At 42.8% G+C, this 15,610-nt stretch overlaps 1 protein-coding gene across 3 annotated transcripts in view; it reads right to left on the bottom strand.

Annotated features, from left to right (window-relative positions):
- Positions 1-4,331: 4,331 nt before the first annotated feature.
- zbtb7a (zinc finger and BTB domain containing 7a) overlaps positions 4,332-15,610 on the bottom strand; it is a 29,788-nt gene continuing 18,509 nt past the window's right edge. For all 3 annotated transcript variants that reach the window (XM_079506930.1, XM_079506931.1, XM_079506932.1), the window contains exon 4: positions 4,332-12,927. In XM_079506930.1, the coding sequence (XP_079363056.1) occupies positions 12,480-12,927 (448 nt within the window). In that variant the 3' untranslated portion in view covers positions 4,332-12,479. The remainder of the gene's footprint in view (positions 12,928-15,610) is intronic.

Raw genomic sequence — 15,610 nt, 5'->3', positions numbered from 1 at the left:
TAGGGGTATGGAAACATGACTTAGGAGGCAGAATTTCTTGTTGAGAGATGAAGTAAAACAACAGAGGAAGCGGGGTGGTGGAGAGGGAAGGACTATTCCTGGCAAAGTCGAAAAATCTTTCCTATTTTAGATGTCTATCTCTTGACATTCAGTGTGAAAATAATACAGTTGTCTCATATCGAGTGGGAGGTGTGCAGAAAGTCATATGATAACAATCAGATCAGGAACTGAATTGACTCTAAATCAATTGAAGTAGGCATGTCAGGGCTGCCCAGGACAGGGGGGGGGGGGGTGGTGGTTGGAGAGTGAAAGGGAGATAGATGTGAGCGTGTGTGGGGGAGGGAGACAGAGATTGTTGGTGTCGTGGGAGCACTGGAACAACAATAACAGCAGTGTGTGTGTGTGTGTGTGTGTGTGTGTGTGTGTGTGTGTGTGTGTGTGCGTGCGTGCGTGCGTGCGTGCGTGCGTGCGTGCGTGTGTGTGTGTGTGTGAGAGAGAGAGAGAGAGAGAGAGAGAGTGAATGAGTTGTGTTGTGTGAGTGGAAGTGGGGATGTGTTATTGCTAGCAGAAGTGATGAAATGACATCTCCTTTTACTCCACAGTACAGCTGCTACTGCAGCAAAGCACGTACTGTTATAATATCTGATGTCTTATATCTCCCCTTTTACTTTGGCAGGCACAGGTCAGAAGAGTCTGTCATCTAATTGGCTGTGTGCAATTCAAAGTAATCTCTGCCAATTGATAAAACACATTTTTAGATCTTGAGCCATTTCTTAATAAGCTTGTAGTGATTGGAAATGCAACAAACCTATCCCCATTTTGAAGATTGCACACCGTTGTGTCACTACAGTATTGTTTAAAAAACGAGACCGCTAATAATTTACATCAAACCCACATCTCTGGCACACAAACTTACATCTATGACAAAAATTTAGGGTGAGGCTTTTTTCGTTGTTTTCCCTTATTTCTTTCATCTCTTTTTTCTCCTCCCCTCCCCCCTTTCTTTGCAGATTAGAATTCATTAGCAATCAAAGAGCCTCCAGAGAGCTCCAGCTCTTAATTACCTACTCATTTGCATTTTTGCATATTAATGACTGCAGGGTTTTGGTACTGTTTTTGCCGCAGTGGTTTAAAGGTACCTCGGTCCTCCGTTCTCCAGGGAGGCTGAGGGATGGCCAGAGGCGAGGCTCCAAGCCTCTCCCGTCCCCTCTCTCTCCTTCCTGGTGGGAGTTGGACAGGGGACAGGGAGAGGCAGGGCTGGGTGTGGGATACATGCAGGGTGGGGTGGGGCTACCGGGGTGCATGGGTTAGAGGTCAATGTCCCTTATCACCATAAGAAAGAACACATGTCTTCAACACTGCTTAATTATTGTCATATTGAGTAGTTTAGACACCTGATCTGAACAAAATACACCCCAAGAGAGCGCTAGAAATGTATGCCGCAGAGAGTCGCTCACGTGTGTTTATTGAGGACGGTAGCTAGTTTGGATGAAACTATCATGTCTCGCAGCTTGTGGAGGCAGGGGCATTTTTATATCCCCAGAGTAAGGTGTGTACCAGGGAAAACGAGGCTAGTGTGTGTGTCTCCCCCTTTTGCCTTACATTATAACCCATCTCCAAGCGTTCATAGCTTGTTTAAAATCGATGAAAACGACTATGATGTGCATGTTTGTGCATCTACATACAATATAAACCCATGCTTTCACATATAAGCCACATAGCATTGTCAAACACGAGTAAACAGGTGCACGACCACATCAGAGAGACACACACTCACACTCTCACACACACACACACACACACACACACACACACACACACACACACACACACACACACACACACACACACACACACACACACACACACACACACACACACACACACACACACACACACACACACACACTAAGGCTGTCCCCAAACATTCAAGGTTCGAATGTTCGCTCGTTAGGGTTGGCACTCGAATCTTAATTAATGGGCTTGAACCATTCGTTTTATTTTTTTTATTTTTTTATTAAATAAAAAATATTATTATTTTTTCCCTTTTTTTTATTAACTCAAAAATATATCTCGGCGAGAATGCGATATGAGCATGTAAAAAAAAGTAAGTTTCTAGTGCATTCCTGTCAGAAGTTGTGATTTTTTAAAGAAATATCTCCTAGTTCTGCTGTCCCATCTCCCGTGCTTGTAATTTGGTGATTGGCCTGCAGCTGTGGTGAATTGAATGGAATGTCTGACGCGTCTCTCTCACACACACACACACACACACACCAGCATGATCGCTGACAGGGGCCATGATATATTAGCATCACAAAAAGCAGGGAACTCTGATCATTGTTAAGCAAAACGGTCACGGAGGATCTGCTTTTGCCCTGTGCCCACTTCACTTCAATGCGCCTCCCAGAATACACAGGTGGAACAAATAACGAGCAATATACGCTGTCTCACGTGAGCTTGCAGATCAGCTGTTTTCGCGGACTTGACGGTGTGTGTGTGTGTGTGTGTGTGTATGTGTGTGTGTTGGGAGAGACGAGAGAGATTGATAAAGAGCAGGGGAGACGCGCTGCCTCGAGACGGATATCTCAAAGGTTATTTTTTAAATTAATTGGAAACAAATGGTCCGGATGTTCGCTCGGAAATTCCTGCCGAAGTTCGAGTCCAAAAAAAAGGGCTAAGGTACAGCCTTAACACACACACACACACACACACACACACACAAAGGGAATAATGCCACCAGAGACATCAGACAACAGCTCCCAGGCATCTCCCAGCCCCTGAAGTGCCGCCGTTCCTCTTATCCAATATGTTTTGACTGCAACAATGGGGCATGTACATGGAAAATAACATCATATCCCACTGTGTTTTAGGTACCTTACAAACATAGGAATTAATGACTTGGAGCCTCAAGACATCTGGCCAACAGGTTTGACATGAATGGATTTTAATAAATATGCTTTGCGGCCCGTGCCCCAATATACGGAGAGGCATTGTTTTCAAGGGTTTTTTCAAGAATGGCAAAATGCTGATTCATTTCCCTACACAATCTATGGGAATGTCAGATGGTCCTATAGGTACGTGTAGACGCTTGAAAGGGCATACAAACATTATTAATGCCATGATAGTAGTGATTAGTGAATATGCACACACAGCATGCGACACACACCCATGCATGCACTATTGCACTTACACACACTTCTCCACCTAATCTTATGTTGTATCTACCAAAACGTGCTGCTCATGCAATGAGCTTAAGTTGACTGCTATTAGTGGAGCATTATAAAATGTGCGCGTGCGTGTGTGTGTGTGTGTGTGTGTGTGTGTGTGTGTGTGTGTGTGTGTGTGTGTAGGCAAGGCCTGGAGCAATACGTGGGCTGTTGGGGTGAGGTTAATGAGCTGTTCCATGACCTCTGTCACCCTGCAGGACGGCCTGAGGGAGACAGACTTTCTGAGACAAACAGGAAGACAGGGTGACAAACAGGCCTGTGGTTGCAGTCAAGACTTCTGGGGGGAATCTGAGGAAAGGGGATCACCACACATGTGGTCTGACACCAACAGACATAAAATATATATGGGCATATATGCAATGCAAAGATGACATTCAATTTGTTTCTTTCACATAAAAAGAGCAAAATGATTGTCGGGAGCACAGTAGCTATATACTAGGCTACTGAAGTAGGCCTACTTCCAGCTCAAAGCACAATGTATTTGCGAACAGAATGTGCTGGATGTGACGGTGGGGTTTATCTTGGTGGGAGATACGAGTTGAATTTTAAGCATGATTGCATTTGTGTCCATTTTTATGTACCGGTATCTGACAAGATGTAAAACAGCAAGTTAGTCTGTGCTGTGGTGCATGTGTGAATGAGAGAGGGAGGGAGGCAGGGAGGGAGCGTGTGAGAAAGAGAGAGAGAGAAAGAGAGAGAGAGAGAGAGCAGTGATGTGTGGCAGCACCACAGGGATTATTTCATGCTGGAATAGTTCAAAGCAGGGATAACACTGCCACCTTCTGGGAAACTTGTAGAACCAATTTGTAAATTCACAAAACCTTAACAAAAGAAAAACAGAGGTTATAACTTGGTTTTAATGTGTGTGGTTCTTAAAGTGCGGGGGTTCAGAGAGTCCCCAGCAAAATGAGTTCATTGACTTTGTATGTAATCGTGCCACTCTAACCATTCAAGTCTGGCACCTTAACACATGATGATCAGGCATTGAAAGGCTAATGCTTGTTTACACCTACCAGGTGGGCAGACAGGCCCCCATTGTCTCTGTATGATGCATTATGTGTAGGACATCGGGACGAAAGATAAGGATCATACATACACGCAAAACATTGAAACCATAGTTTTTTTTTAATAGAAAGATCTTGTATTCTTTAAACCAGACAACCAGATGCCAGACATTTTTGGATATATTAAAAAAAGGGAAAAAAAAGAAAAAAAAAGAAAAAAAGAACTAAAAACAAAACTGAAACAAAATGGAATTATATGGTTTTTAGACTGTGTGGATTTAGTGGTCTCATATACAATACAATTTTTCTTATCGCCAAAAAGTGCAAATTCCTCAAAAATCACCTATATACCCCCTGCGGCGTCCAACACATACTGCTATGCAAGTAAAAACTACCTCTGTGAAGAGAAAGGGGTTCATTAACATCCAGGCCTGAGTGACAGGACATTTTCTGCCGTCCCCATAATCTACCCCAGGAACGTTTCAAACTGCTGTAAAGGATTATCTCAATAATCACAGTAACAAATCAATCTATTATAAATAATAGCCTATCTCTTTCTGGTCCCGAGTTTAAACCATTTACTGAACTATAGATTTACTGTAGGTATATTTTCTTGATCAACACTTGAATTATCTCCGTTATTCTACTGCAAATATCTTGATTTGACATTAAATGTCACGGCCCGGGACAAACTGTGCAGTTTCGCAAAACTGCATGATGGTCATTTGGTCATTTCAGCTCTCTTTCAAATGTATTTCTGTACTGTGTGGATACCAGATCCAGTCATTTACTTTTACAATAGACAGGGTATTATAGCAGACAACGACAGATTCTGCAGTGGATACAACACTGCAAGTTTAACATTCAGCACAGCTAGCCTTCTCTGAAAGCTTTGCAACTGTTACATAGGTTTCTGTACAAGAAATAAATTCTCCCAAAATTAGATCCAAAGACCTTTCTCCCAATGAGATCTGAGATTGTAAATGGAGAGAGGATAAGGCGAAGTCTCAGGTCCTATAAACTCCATAGTGTAAGTATGCAACCAGCTGGATAGAACAGAAATAAGGTGGTGGTAAACTGGAGACTTTCTTTGTCTCATGTCCTGATGGGGCGGCAGCATTGACCAACTTCAATCCAAATGTCAAATATTCAAGTTTTTCCTTTTCCCCCATTTTCATTGCATTTTCTTTTTTGCATTTAAATAATCATCTGTAATGAAAAAGAAAAAAAATCCCCAAACATTGACAAGAACAACAAAATAACAATAGTGACAACCATTAGCACACACAATTTGGGATGGCCTTTTCGCAAAGTGCTTTGTTACAATCATCACAGAAGCTGAAAGGGGCAGTTGGCTAGCCAAATGCTAACACATAAAATCACCGGTGCTAATTTATCATGTATAACTCTAAAGCCCAAACCACACCAAAGGGTTGAGACGGGACGAGACTGTTTGTAAGGTCAACCAAAGGTTAAGGTTGACCTTAAAACAGTTTAGTCCCAAGGAGTCCCTACCGGTGTGGTTTGGGCTTAAGAGTGTACAAAAGAAACCAAACCAACATTAATTTTGTACACATAAATTTACACTGAAGATTTTACCCCTTGCTGTCAACATCTCTCTTTGTCCCTCTTGCACATTTCATGGGCATTTGGAAGATAGAAAGACTTGAAATAAACCAACTGCAAAATGGTGATTGTTCTCCTCCTGGCGTCTTCAAAACGCCTTTGAATCTGCCAAGTTTGGAAATTGGGAATCACCGTATAAATTTATGGAATGTATTCTAAATTGTTATGGGGTGACTGCAAAAAAGCAAAGAAAAAGAATCCCATACCCTGGCCATAACCACCTCTTCTAAAATCCCCCTGCTGAGTGCATGATCTTTGATCATGCACTCAGCAAAAGCCAGTCAGCAGTAAAGGGGGTAAGAATGAGGGAGGAAGTAGGAAAAGGCAACATAACTGTGCTTTTCCATCCGGTCTACTTTTGGAAATATTACAATCTTGACTATTAAGACCAATTCCCTAGCTTCCCTCCACCAAACGGTTCACTGGATCAATATTAGATGGCGTAATGGGCTGGTCACAGTCACTTTACAATGAGGAAATTGTTCCTACTTTTAACTTCCCGGGACCCTTAAATGTTAAATATCGGTGTGAGCCAGACAGGTAAAGACAGGGAAGCGACTTTGGAGGAGGGTGGAAAACAACTAAATAACATAAACCCATGTTGCAATTCCCTCATTGTGAGATCTGTGAAGAGCTCCATTGTATTTCAAGGTTTGTAATTTTCCCACACCATCACTCCTATGAAACCTGGATCTCTCAGGTCACCCATGAAAAGCTCTTCGGTACCGTACAGTACATCCGCCCTAACACTCCCACCCCAGCTCCTCCCATCTTTGTGCAAACCATTATACCCCCAAGAGACAGAGAAAGACTCCAAGTGCAAACTGTTCCCATTGGGCTGAGAGTGGCTAACAGACTGCAACCTGCCTTTGTGAAGGACCCAGGGCTGTCGAGTGCCAGAGCCATGCTGTGCATGGTGCCGTATCGCATATGCCACGCTCAGCCTGCTGTGCATTGAGCGCCTGATGGAAAATACAAAGATTTCAGGTGTGCATCAAAATGCCAAGGCAAAGCAAACAAGTCTCTCCCTTCTCTGCCACCACCGCCATCAGCATCATCATATAACAGCCATTACAAAGTCCTCATTCTTGTAATTATTCACAAAGTTATTGTTGTTGGTCATCTTTGTTTTATGGCCTTCAAAGTTTCACTTCCAAATTTTTGATACAGATTAAGACATGGACAATTTGGGGGAAACAAACAAACAAACAAACAAACAAACAAAAGCGGTAGCCACAAGGCTTTAAGACCATCTCAGTGTAGCCTGTGTCAGAGTAACCTTGGTCTGGGGCTGAGGCTAAGACAGATACCACTCGTGGAGCCATATAGAGACATAGTTCTGAACTGGTAGACTGTTGATCAATTTCAGATGCATTTAAAATTAAGGACAACCGGACAGAGTTCAGCATTAAGTCACTGCCGACTTTTAGGATATGATCTCAAATTATGGACATAGTGTTGAATTTTCAATGTTGTTTCATGCAGGAAAATACAGGAGACTGACACCTGTGTGCAATTAAGGCACATTATGACTCTATTATAATATCCACTTGGTGGGAATGAGCCCCAGCCCCAGACTGCAACTAAATGTCTGGACCCATACAAATAAGCATTAAGCCTAATTTATAAGATGTATAATTTGTTTAATCTATACAAAGTATAAATTATGCTCCAGTCCTCAGACAAGGCCACACAAGTCCCAGAGAACATTCTTTCATACTGTAGCCTACAATGTCCACTTGGGTGAGGGTACATTTTTTATTCAATTCAATCAATTTAGAAATTAAACTGAAACCATTAAAGCGTTAATATAAACTACTTACTGTATTTTACAAAAGACAAAAACATATTTAGCTTTTTCCCCCAATAGTACCAAGTCTAATTAAACAATTCATTACAGATCTATGTTCAATGGAGACGGGGAAAAAATCTGATTACTAAATTGAAGAATTTAAATTGGAATTTATGCTCGATAGCCACTCTGAATACATTTGAGCCATCGGACCAGGACAAACAATGTTCAGAATGTTTTTTGGGAAGGCCTTACCTCCCAAAGGCATATTATGTATTTCAACTATGGCCTAGACTTTTGGAACATTTCTTAATGGGAAGAGCAAATGTCAAATTTGCTGTTGTCATACTGCCGCTAGTAACCACAAAAACATACAGTACATCCAAAACCTCTTTCTAAGAGCCTTCAGATTTGAACATATATAAATTCCATGAATCCAACAAAAGACTGGTAGCTTAAAATGTGCAATGACTTTTAATATAAGTCAAGCTTTTTTTTCTGACTCTCTCCTTTGGTATCTGCGGTTGTTGGACGTTTGTATATTACTCTGACTAGGATTACATCTGTTGAGGGGTTGGATGGACACTGTGTTGGACCATTGAGTATATTACGCACTGCTCTGTGCTCATGGAAACTCGCAGGCCGTTCCGAGGTCTCCTGCCCTTCTCCCACAAGCAGGACAAGGACATTTAACTTTAGTGCAAACTCTTGCTGTCTCAGCTAAAGCACTCCTTCCAGTGCTATCAGGCTTTATATCCATAACCCCACCCAAAACACCCCATACCCTACCTCTTTAGTTACCCCACCCTCCTGGCACCACAACCCAAAACTATAACCCCAACCTGCACGCACACACACACACACACACACGCACACAGACACGCACGCTCGCTTGCAGCCATGTAAATTAGTTAGAAAAATGTAGCTGTAGCACGACACCTTTTACAGAGAAAAAATAGAGAACAAAGATGGACATAAAGTATAAGCTATTACATCTATTAACCTCTGAGTCTAAAGTCCATAAGGAAAAAAACAAACAGCAATAGAAAACGTGAACTCAAGTAAATGTCTGTATGATTCCACACACTTTTCTGCATAATATTTTCAGGAGGACATTGGTGTTTGGCCTGGTCAGAGAGTCCCAGTCTACCTTCAATATACTTTATGTCTAGTCTACAGGACTGTAAGATGCAGGACAATCATAGAGGGCTTTCCCTCTACTTAAACTTTGGAAGCTTTGGCTGGTAAACAAATAAGTGAGACAAAGTCGAAACTTTGTAGAAATAACGGTATGGTGCAGGAGGCTTAGCAGACCCATTAATGCAAAATTTGTTTCAGTAGTCAATACAATATACTATGCACAAGACCACCCTGCCAAAAGCTCCTCTCATCTTTAAGCATGATTTATGCTTTGTCGACAATTTGTTTTATTTGAAAATATGTTATTTGTTTGTTACGTGACACATCCCAGGACATTTTGTTGCCCAAGCATAAAACGTGGCTTTTGTGTTTGTCCATATACAGGACCAGGTATACCATCAACTTACACAGCTTACTACTGTTATGAGTCAAACAGTACAAATCAATCAGCTGTTTAGCATAATGGAGTAGCCGAAATGAAGAATAAAAGTTCATGAGGTCTAACCAGAAACCGTCAAGAGTTATCTCAAAAACCATTGATTTATCACACCACAGTGTTGCTTGTAGGAAATAACTGATCGGGCAATAACACAGTCATTCTATGGAGTATAAACTACTAGGCTAAAGGCTACCACAACCAAAACCGACAATAGCCAAGTCTGTTGTTCTAACATCCAGTATATTTGTTGTCCTGTGTAAATATTGCCACTGAGGTCTGGATCCTCTGAAAATAATTATGTGTAGTTATGAGAAGAGCTGGTGACCAGATGGGCTACATACAAAGTTTGTTTATCCAGGCTTGTCCTGAGACCCTCCGGCCTGCCAGTCAGCAACATATGCATGCATGCATGCACTCAGACATGTATGCATCCACCCAGACATGTATGCATCCACCCACCAATGTGCAGGCACACAAGTGCCTTCTCTCCTTTGCCCCTCTCCTTCCTCCATCTCCTTGCTCTGCATTAAGACATATAGAGAAATCTATATATTTTTGTTACCAACTAACTTCAAGTGCAATCAGTTACATGGGTTAATTTTTGTCTTTTTAAGCATTTAAGGTCACAAAGCCCATCATATTCGTTTCTGAACCCACCTGACTTCTCTTTTAGAGATCTGTATTTTTTTTGGCAGCTTGTCATCAAAACCTGAACAAAACCAGTGAAGGTGATCAATGTCACCTCCTAGGAAAGAGGATGGGTTTGATGTTGGCCTCCACTGGTATGTTTCGAAGTACCCGTTTCGTTGACAAAAGTGCCCTTCTCAGTAACAAAGTGCATTCAGAACCTGCTACTTTCCAAATTAAGGTGCAAAGGACTGATACTCAGAACTACAGCACTGCAGCAGCAATGGTGGGGAGGGGGGGGGACTCCATTTTTAGTTCTCTCCTTCACCTACAAGCTCAATTTTCTAGTTTGGAAAACTGTGGATTTGGACTACAATAACACAGGAACTAGCAAATCCAGATGTATGGAGTCGCTGACAATGTCCAGTGTCCACACATAGCTTGCTGGCTCTGGTGTTTAGTCTTTCTCGAGTGGATGCCTGGACCCTGTGAGTGTGTGTGTGTGTGTGTGTGTGTGTGTGTGTGTGTGTGTGGAGGAACAGCATTTGGGCTGGCAGTTCAGGGTGCATGTTTGAACAGGCTGTGGCTGACTCACATCGTGATGATGTGGCCAGAGGGACCCTGGCTGCCACGCACACATACTCACCCATGTGTGTGTGTGTGTGTGTGTGTGTGTGTGCGCGCTCGTGCATACGTATGCATGCATGTGCACAAAGACACATAACACAAAAAACTGCCAGCACCAGCCAGGCATCCTCCCCACAGCAACACCCAGTTCTAATACAATAATATCCCCTCTAGGCTGGTTTGGGGGCATTAGAGGACTACAGAGGGAGAGAGAGAAGGGAAACAAGGCCTGATTTGATCCCCTCCTGCCTGGAAACGTGGCTGTGCATGGGGGAGATTATTTTTTGGAATGCAACAGACATTGTGAGATCCCCCTCCCCTTCCATGGATTCCCCTCCCCCACCGACCAGCTGCAGCTGTGCTCTTATTTGGCCTCCCAACTTGGACAGGTATTTATTGCTCTCTTCATCACAGGTTGCCTCATGGTTTCGTGGTCCCTAGGGCAAAAACGATTGGAATAAGCGCAATACATAAACCGTTGCGCATTCTGTCCCGCCACCAGACACCCTCCTTTAAATATACCCCCTTCCCCTCACTCAGTTGGATTTCTTTAGTAAAGCTGTGCAAACATAGAAAAGGTGCTCATCTCTCCTTCCCACTCTTATCATTCTTCCATCCAGGCTCCCTGCCATTCATTTAACCTGTTGTTGGTTAAACGCTACCCGCGTCTTGTCACACAAGGACAGATTCCGAAAAACTGCACGAAGTTAAGCACATTCATTCATCCAATATCCGCATCCTTTGGGCATGTCAAGTGTTTAAGTTTAGGACCGATTGGGTTTCTCAATTCAGTATATTTTTCTTGTTTTCTTATCTAACATTCATACAGTTTGTTTCGTTCACCCCAAAAGCTTCACTCTGTGAGAAATATGACATCAAGCCTAAGAGGAAAAACCCGATTGGTAAGTATACCTCAGCATTAAGAAGGGACTAATGTCATATCACCATCTGCTGTATATATACAATGTATACAATTGTAAAGTGTCAAGTACCCGAAGCAGTCAACTCAAAAAAAGGAACAAACGACATTAACAACAACAAAAATTAAGACAAATCAAAAAGGGAATTAGAAATGCTGAAATCGCAGGGTTGTGAGGGATAAGAGGCAACGTAGCCAAGCTTACAGATACATTGACGATGGTAGTGCTTTATAAACACAGACCCTCCTCTCCTCATCTTCCCTAGCCCTGCATCAGAAGAGCCCCCAGAAACATGGATACGGCTCAACGCAAAACGTTTTTTTTTTCTTAAAAAGTTGAACCATAAATTCTTAAAATATATATATATTTTTATAGAGTAAGTAACACTTCAATCAAACCCTTGTCAGATTCTTTCTGGAGCATTTAGAGAAAAAAATGTTGCATCAAAATTGTGTGGTGGTGAGAGTTAGACTTGCATATGCCATAATGTGGCAATGTTGTTTCTATGGTAACTGTACATTTCAGACCTGCAAAAGAATAGAAAAAGGGTTGTTTTCACTCAGCGGATTTGTCCTCGTTTCACCCGTACAGCAGCCAGAAGGCGCTTGACAGACACCTTGCTTAGAGCTTGAAGGCTGTGAGGACAAGACCAATATAAATCTAAATTAAACTGCATAGTTTATCAGAGTTGCTCTGTATCTACTGTACACATTTTGCCCAAGCATGTTATGCCAATGTACAAAAACTCCCTAAGATTACAAAGGAAGGAAAATGACCCAGAAAGTGGACGTCATGGGTGTGTGATTTGAAGCGTTCTTTGCTCTTTTAGACAAACTGACATGAGTGTTCGTGTCTCTACTCTGTTTCCTAAAGCAAATGGAGAAAGAAACATAAAGATTAGATTTTTGTGACACCCTGATTTGGTTTATAGAGGAATAGTTAGTTGTGTTTTTTTTTTCTTTTAAAGTTTGCCTTAGCGTGTTTTGTTTTTGTTCTCCTCTGTTCTGTGGCCCATCTCACAGGTCGGTGCAGAGTGACTATGGCGTGTCCAGCAGTGTCCTCCTTACCCCTGCAGTCTCAGGGCCCCGGCTCCCCTGCCCTCTCCTCCAGCTCAGGACTGTGTGCATGTGGCTCGACAGCCCCCTCCACCTCTGGAGCGGAGGTTGCCTCCGAGCGCCGTCGGCCCTTGATGCCGCGGGGCCCCGGGACGGCCCCGGGGCCCAGCATACCGAGGGGGCCCTCTGGGTGGCCGGGATCTCGCAGGTGGCCGGGCTCTCGCACCCGAGGCTTACGGCCTCGGCGGGACGGGATGCCGTTGCATCCGTCCTTCTTGAGGTGGCGGTGCAGGTGATCCGAGCGGACGAAAGTCTTAAAGCAGCTGGAGCACTGGTAGGGACGCAGGCCGGTGTGAACGCGCATGTGGTTCTTCAGGTCGTAGTTGTGGGCGAAGGCAGCCCCACACTGCGTACACAGGTAAGGCTTCTCTCCCGTATGCTTACGCATGTGAACCTTGAGCTTGTCCTGCCTGAGAGGACAGAAAGTAAACAAGATTACATTGAAAAGAATGTTGAGTACCTCTCCACACAAATACTTTACATTACTGCTCTGTAGTAGATATCACTCATAAACATAGCGCCACTACATAATAATAACAATAATAATATAAATAAATTATTCAATGCATATGGGTTAACAACATGCAATGTAGGCTTTAGTTGTTTACATGTCCAATTATGCTCCCCTGCCATCTTTTGGAGCCCTTCCAACAGACTAATTCTGTGATGGTAGCGAGGTCAACTGAGGACAAGCCATAAACTTTACATTGTTATCTATGCAATTTCTCACTGCTGAGGATTGACAAGAAAGTGCAATGTTCAATGTGTAGTTAGGAACAGTTCAATCAAAACTGAAGAAACAATCAACTTGTCTGTCCAGTCAAATATCATGACAAATATTACAGTTTATGTAATCCTTATGTATTCTGAAATTGAAAAAATAAATAAAAATAATAATAATGTTGGGAGGGGACAACAAACATTATTACTTGAAGATAAAAAGAAAGAAATGAGAAAACATGTCATAAAAGTGATAAAACAAATTCCTATGTTTGACCAAAGCTTTCCATTTACACACATTATCATTGTTCTACCATAACTGTTGGGGTCAGTCCAGACAGAGTTACTATGCTCTCTAGACTAATCTGTGTACAAAGATCACAAATACCACTTGATGACACAATCAATACATCTAGCTCTGGCTCATTGCGTATTGGTATTCTGCTTCTAAATGTTACACCCACCATTCTGCCCTGTAGTCTCTGTCTAATAGGACTTACTCCTCTCCCCTAATCCTTCCTATCTCACTCTTCTAGCACTCAAGTCTTGTAACAGACTAGTATAGTCAAGACAACTAAGCAAACATACACAGCACCTGGGTGTGTTAGCTTTCATATAGACAAATTCAGAAACGGGTCTCATGGTCGCAGCTTACGTATTTCCTGTAGGCGGAGCCGACATAACTGCGGGGTAAACCTGCCTCTTAAAAAACCTCTTCTACTAAGGTGAATGGTAGAGTGACTGATGCCTCAAACGTTACTCTTTTACCTGCTTTTTACTAACACTAACATTACAAAGATGCCCAGAACATCGGGATGAACCTGTGTAGTTCATATCCACCGCGGCTGCTGTACTTTATACCTCATACTAAGCATTTAAAGTATGAGGTATAACGTACAGCAGCATTCTGTTCATAAAACAGAAAGATTGGGTATTGGGTAAGACTGACGTTATGTATCTTTCAGGACCTTTCACTGCTTCGTCTCAACCATTACTCTAGGCCAGGGGTAACCAACCAGGGGTTCGCGAGCTACCAGTATCTCGCACAAGCCATTCAAGTAGATCCCGGAGGTGTCAGACTAGCCATCACTACCAATACACAGAACGTGTATTTTGAATAGCTCGCAGTGATGGCCCCAGACATGTGTATCGGGCCATCAACTGCAGTTTGTTTGTTCTATTGTTTAACCGCTATCTCCGGTAACCCCCGTGTTGTGATGCACAACTTCTGAGCAGAACTACGGTATAAAAACTAGTGATGGGCAAAACGGATCATTTCAGTGAGTGAGCGATTCGATTCACGCTCACGGCAATGATCCGATTCAATGTTTCGATCACGTTCACGGTTCAGTGAGGTAAAAAGGGAAAAGCAAGTAGTGTAGTGTACACATTTGTATAAAAATACGTGGTTTTATTTTTTTGCACTAGTACTGTTGTGTGGTAAATGTTGGATGACTGTTTTGGACAAAATACACACTTAGTAGCCACTCGACTCCAATACAGTTAGCATAGCAAATTACCAATTGCATTCCCCAGAACTATAATGTTGCATATTTGCATCTCGTTAGTCATAGCCTATTCATACTGTTGTAGTGTTGTGTGTGGTATGTTGGATGACAACAGTAGCCACTTGACTCCTATACAACCAAATTAGCAATTGCATTCAAGGCTATACACGGCCAGAACTAGTCTACTCTACTGTTGCATATTTGCATCTTGAGTCGTTAGTAGTAGGCTATTCATTCAGATTCTCAGAAGAAACGTGTCAGCTGAGCTCAATAGCCGATCGACGATCGCCGTTCCGTTCCGTTGTGTGTGTGTGTGCGTGCCGGGGTGGGGGGGGGGGGGGGGGGGCATCTTTGTAATGTTAATGTTAGTAAAAAGCAGGTAAAAGAGTAACGTTTGAGGCAGTCTGTACATCAGTCACTCTACCATTCACCTTAGTAGAAGAGGTTTTTTAAGAGGCAGGTTTACCCCGCAGTTATGTCGGCTCCGCCTACAGGAAATACGTAAGCTGCGACCATGAGACCCGTTTCTGAATTTGACTATAAACGAACACAATCATACAACATCAGCTGTACTGTAGGTTCTGTGACAAAACTACTCAAATTAGCAAGACACTGAGACATGTAGGTAAGTAGGTACCCACCAACCCCCCCCCCCCCCCCACACACACACACACACACACACACACACACACACACACACACACACACACACACAGGCCAGGGCCTTGGAACAAAGTGGCACACTGACAGAGGTGAATTATTTAAAGGACAGGAGTGATTTATTACAGCGTGAGGCACACTCTTAACCCTGATCAAACAGGATTACGATTACAATACCCCTTCCCACTGCCGGACGCATTTAGCT

This window comes from Electrona antarctica (genome assembly GCF_951216825.1).
Source record: "Electrona antarctica genome assembly, chromosome: 7".
In the NCBI taxonomy this organism is placed as follows: Eukaryota; Metazoa; Chordata; class Actinopteri; order Myctophiformes; family Myctophidae; genus Electrona; species Electrona antarctica.
The sequence above is the reverse complement of the archived record's forward strand: the minus strand, read 5'-3'. Positions and strand labels throughout refer to the sequence as shown.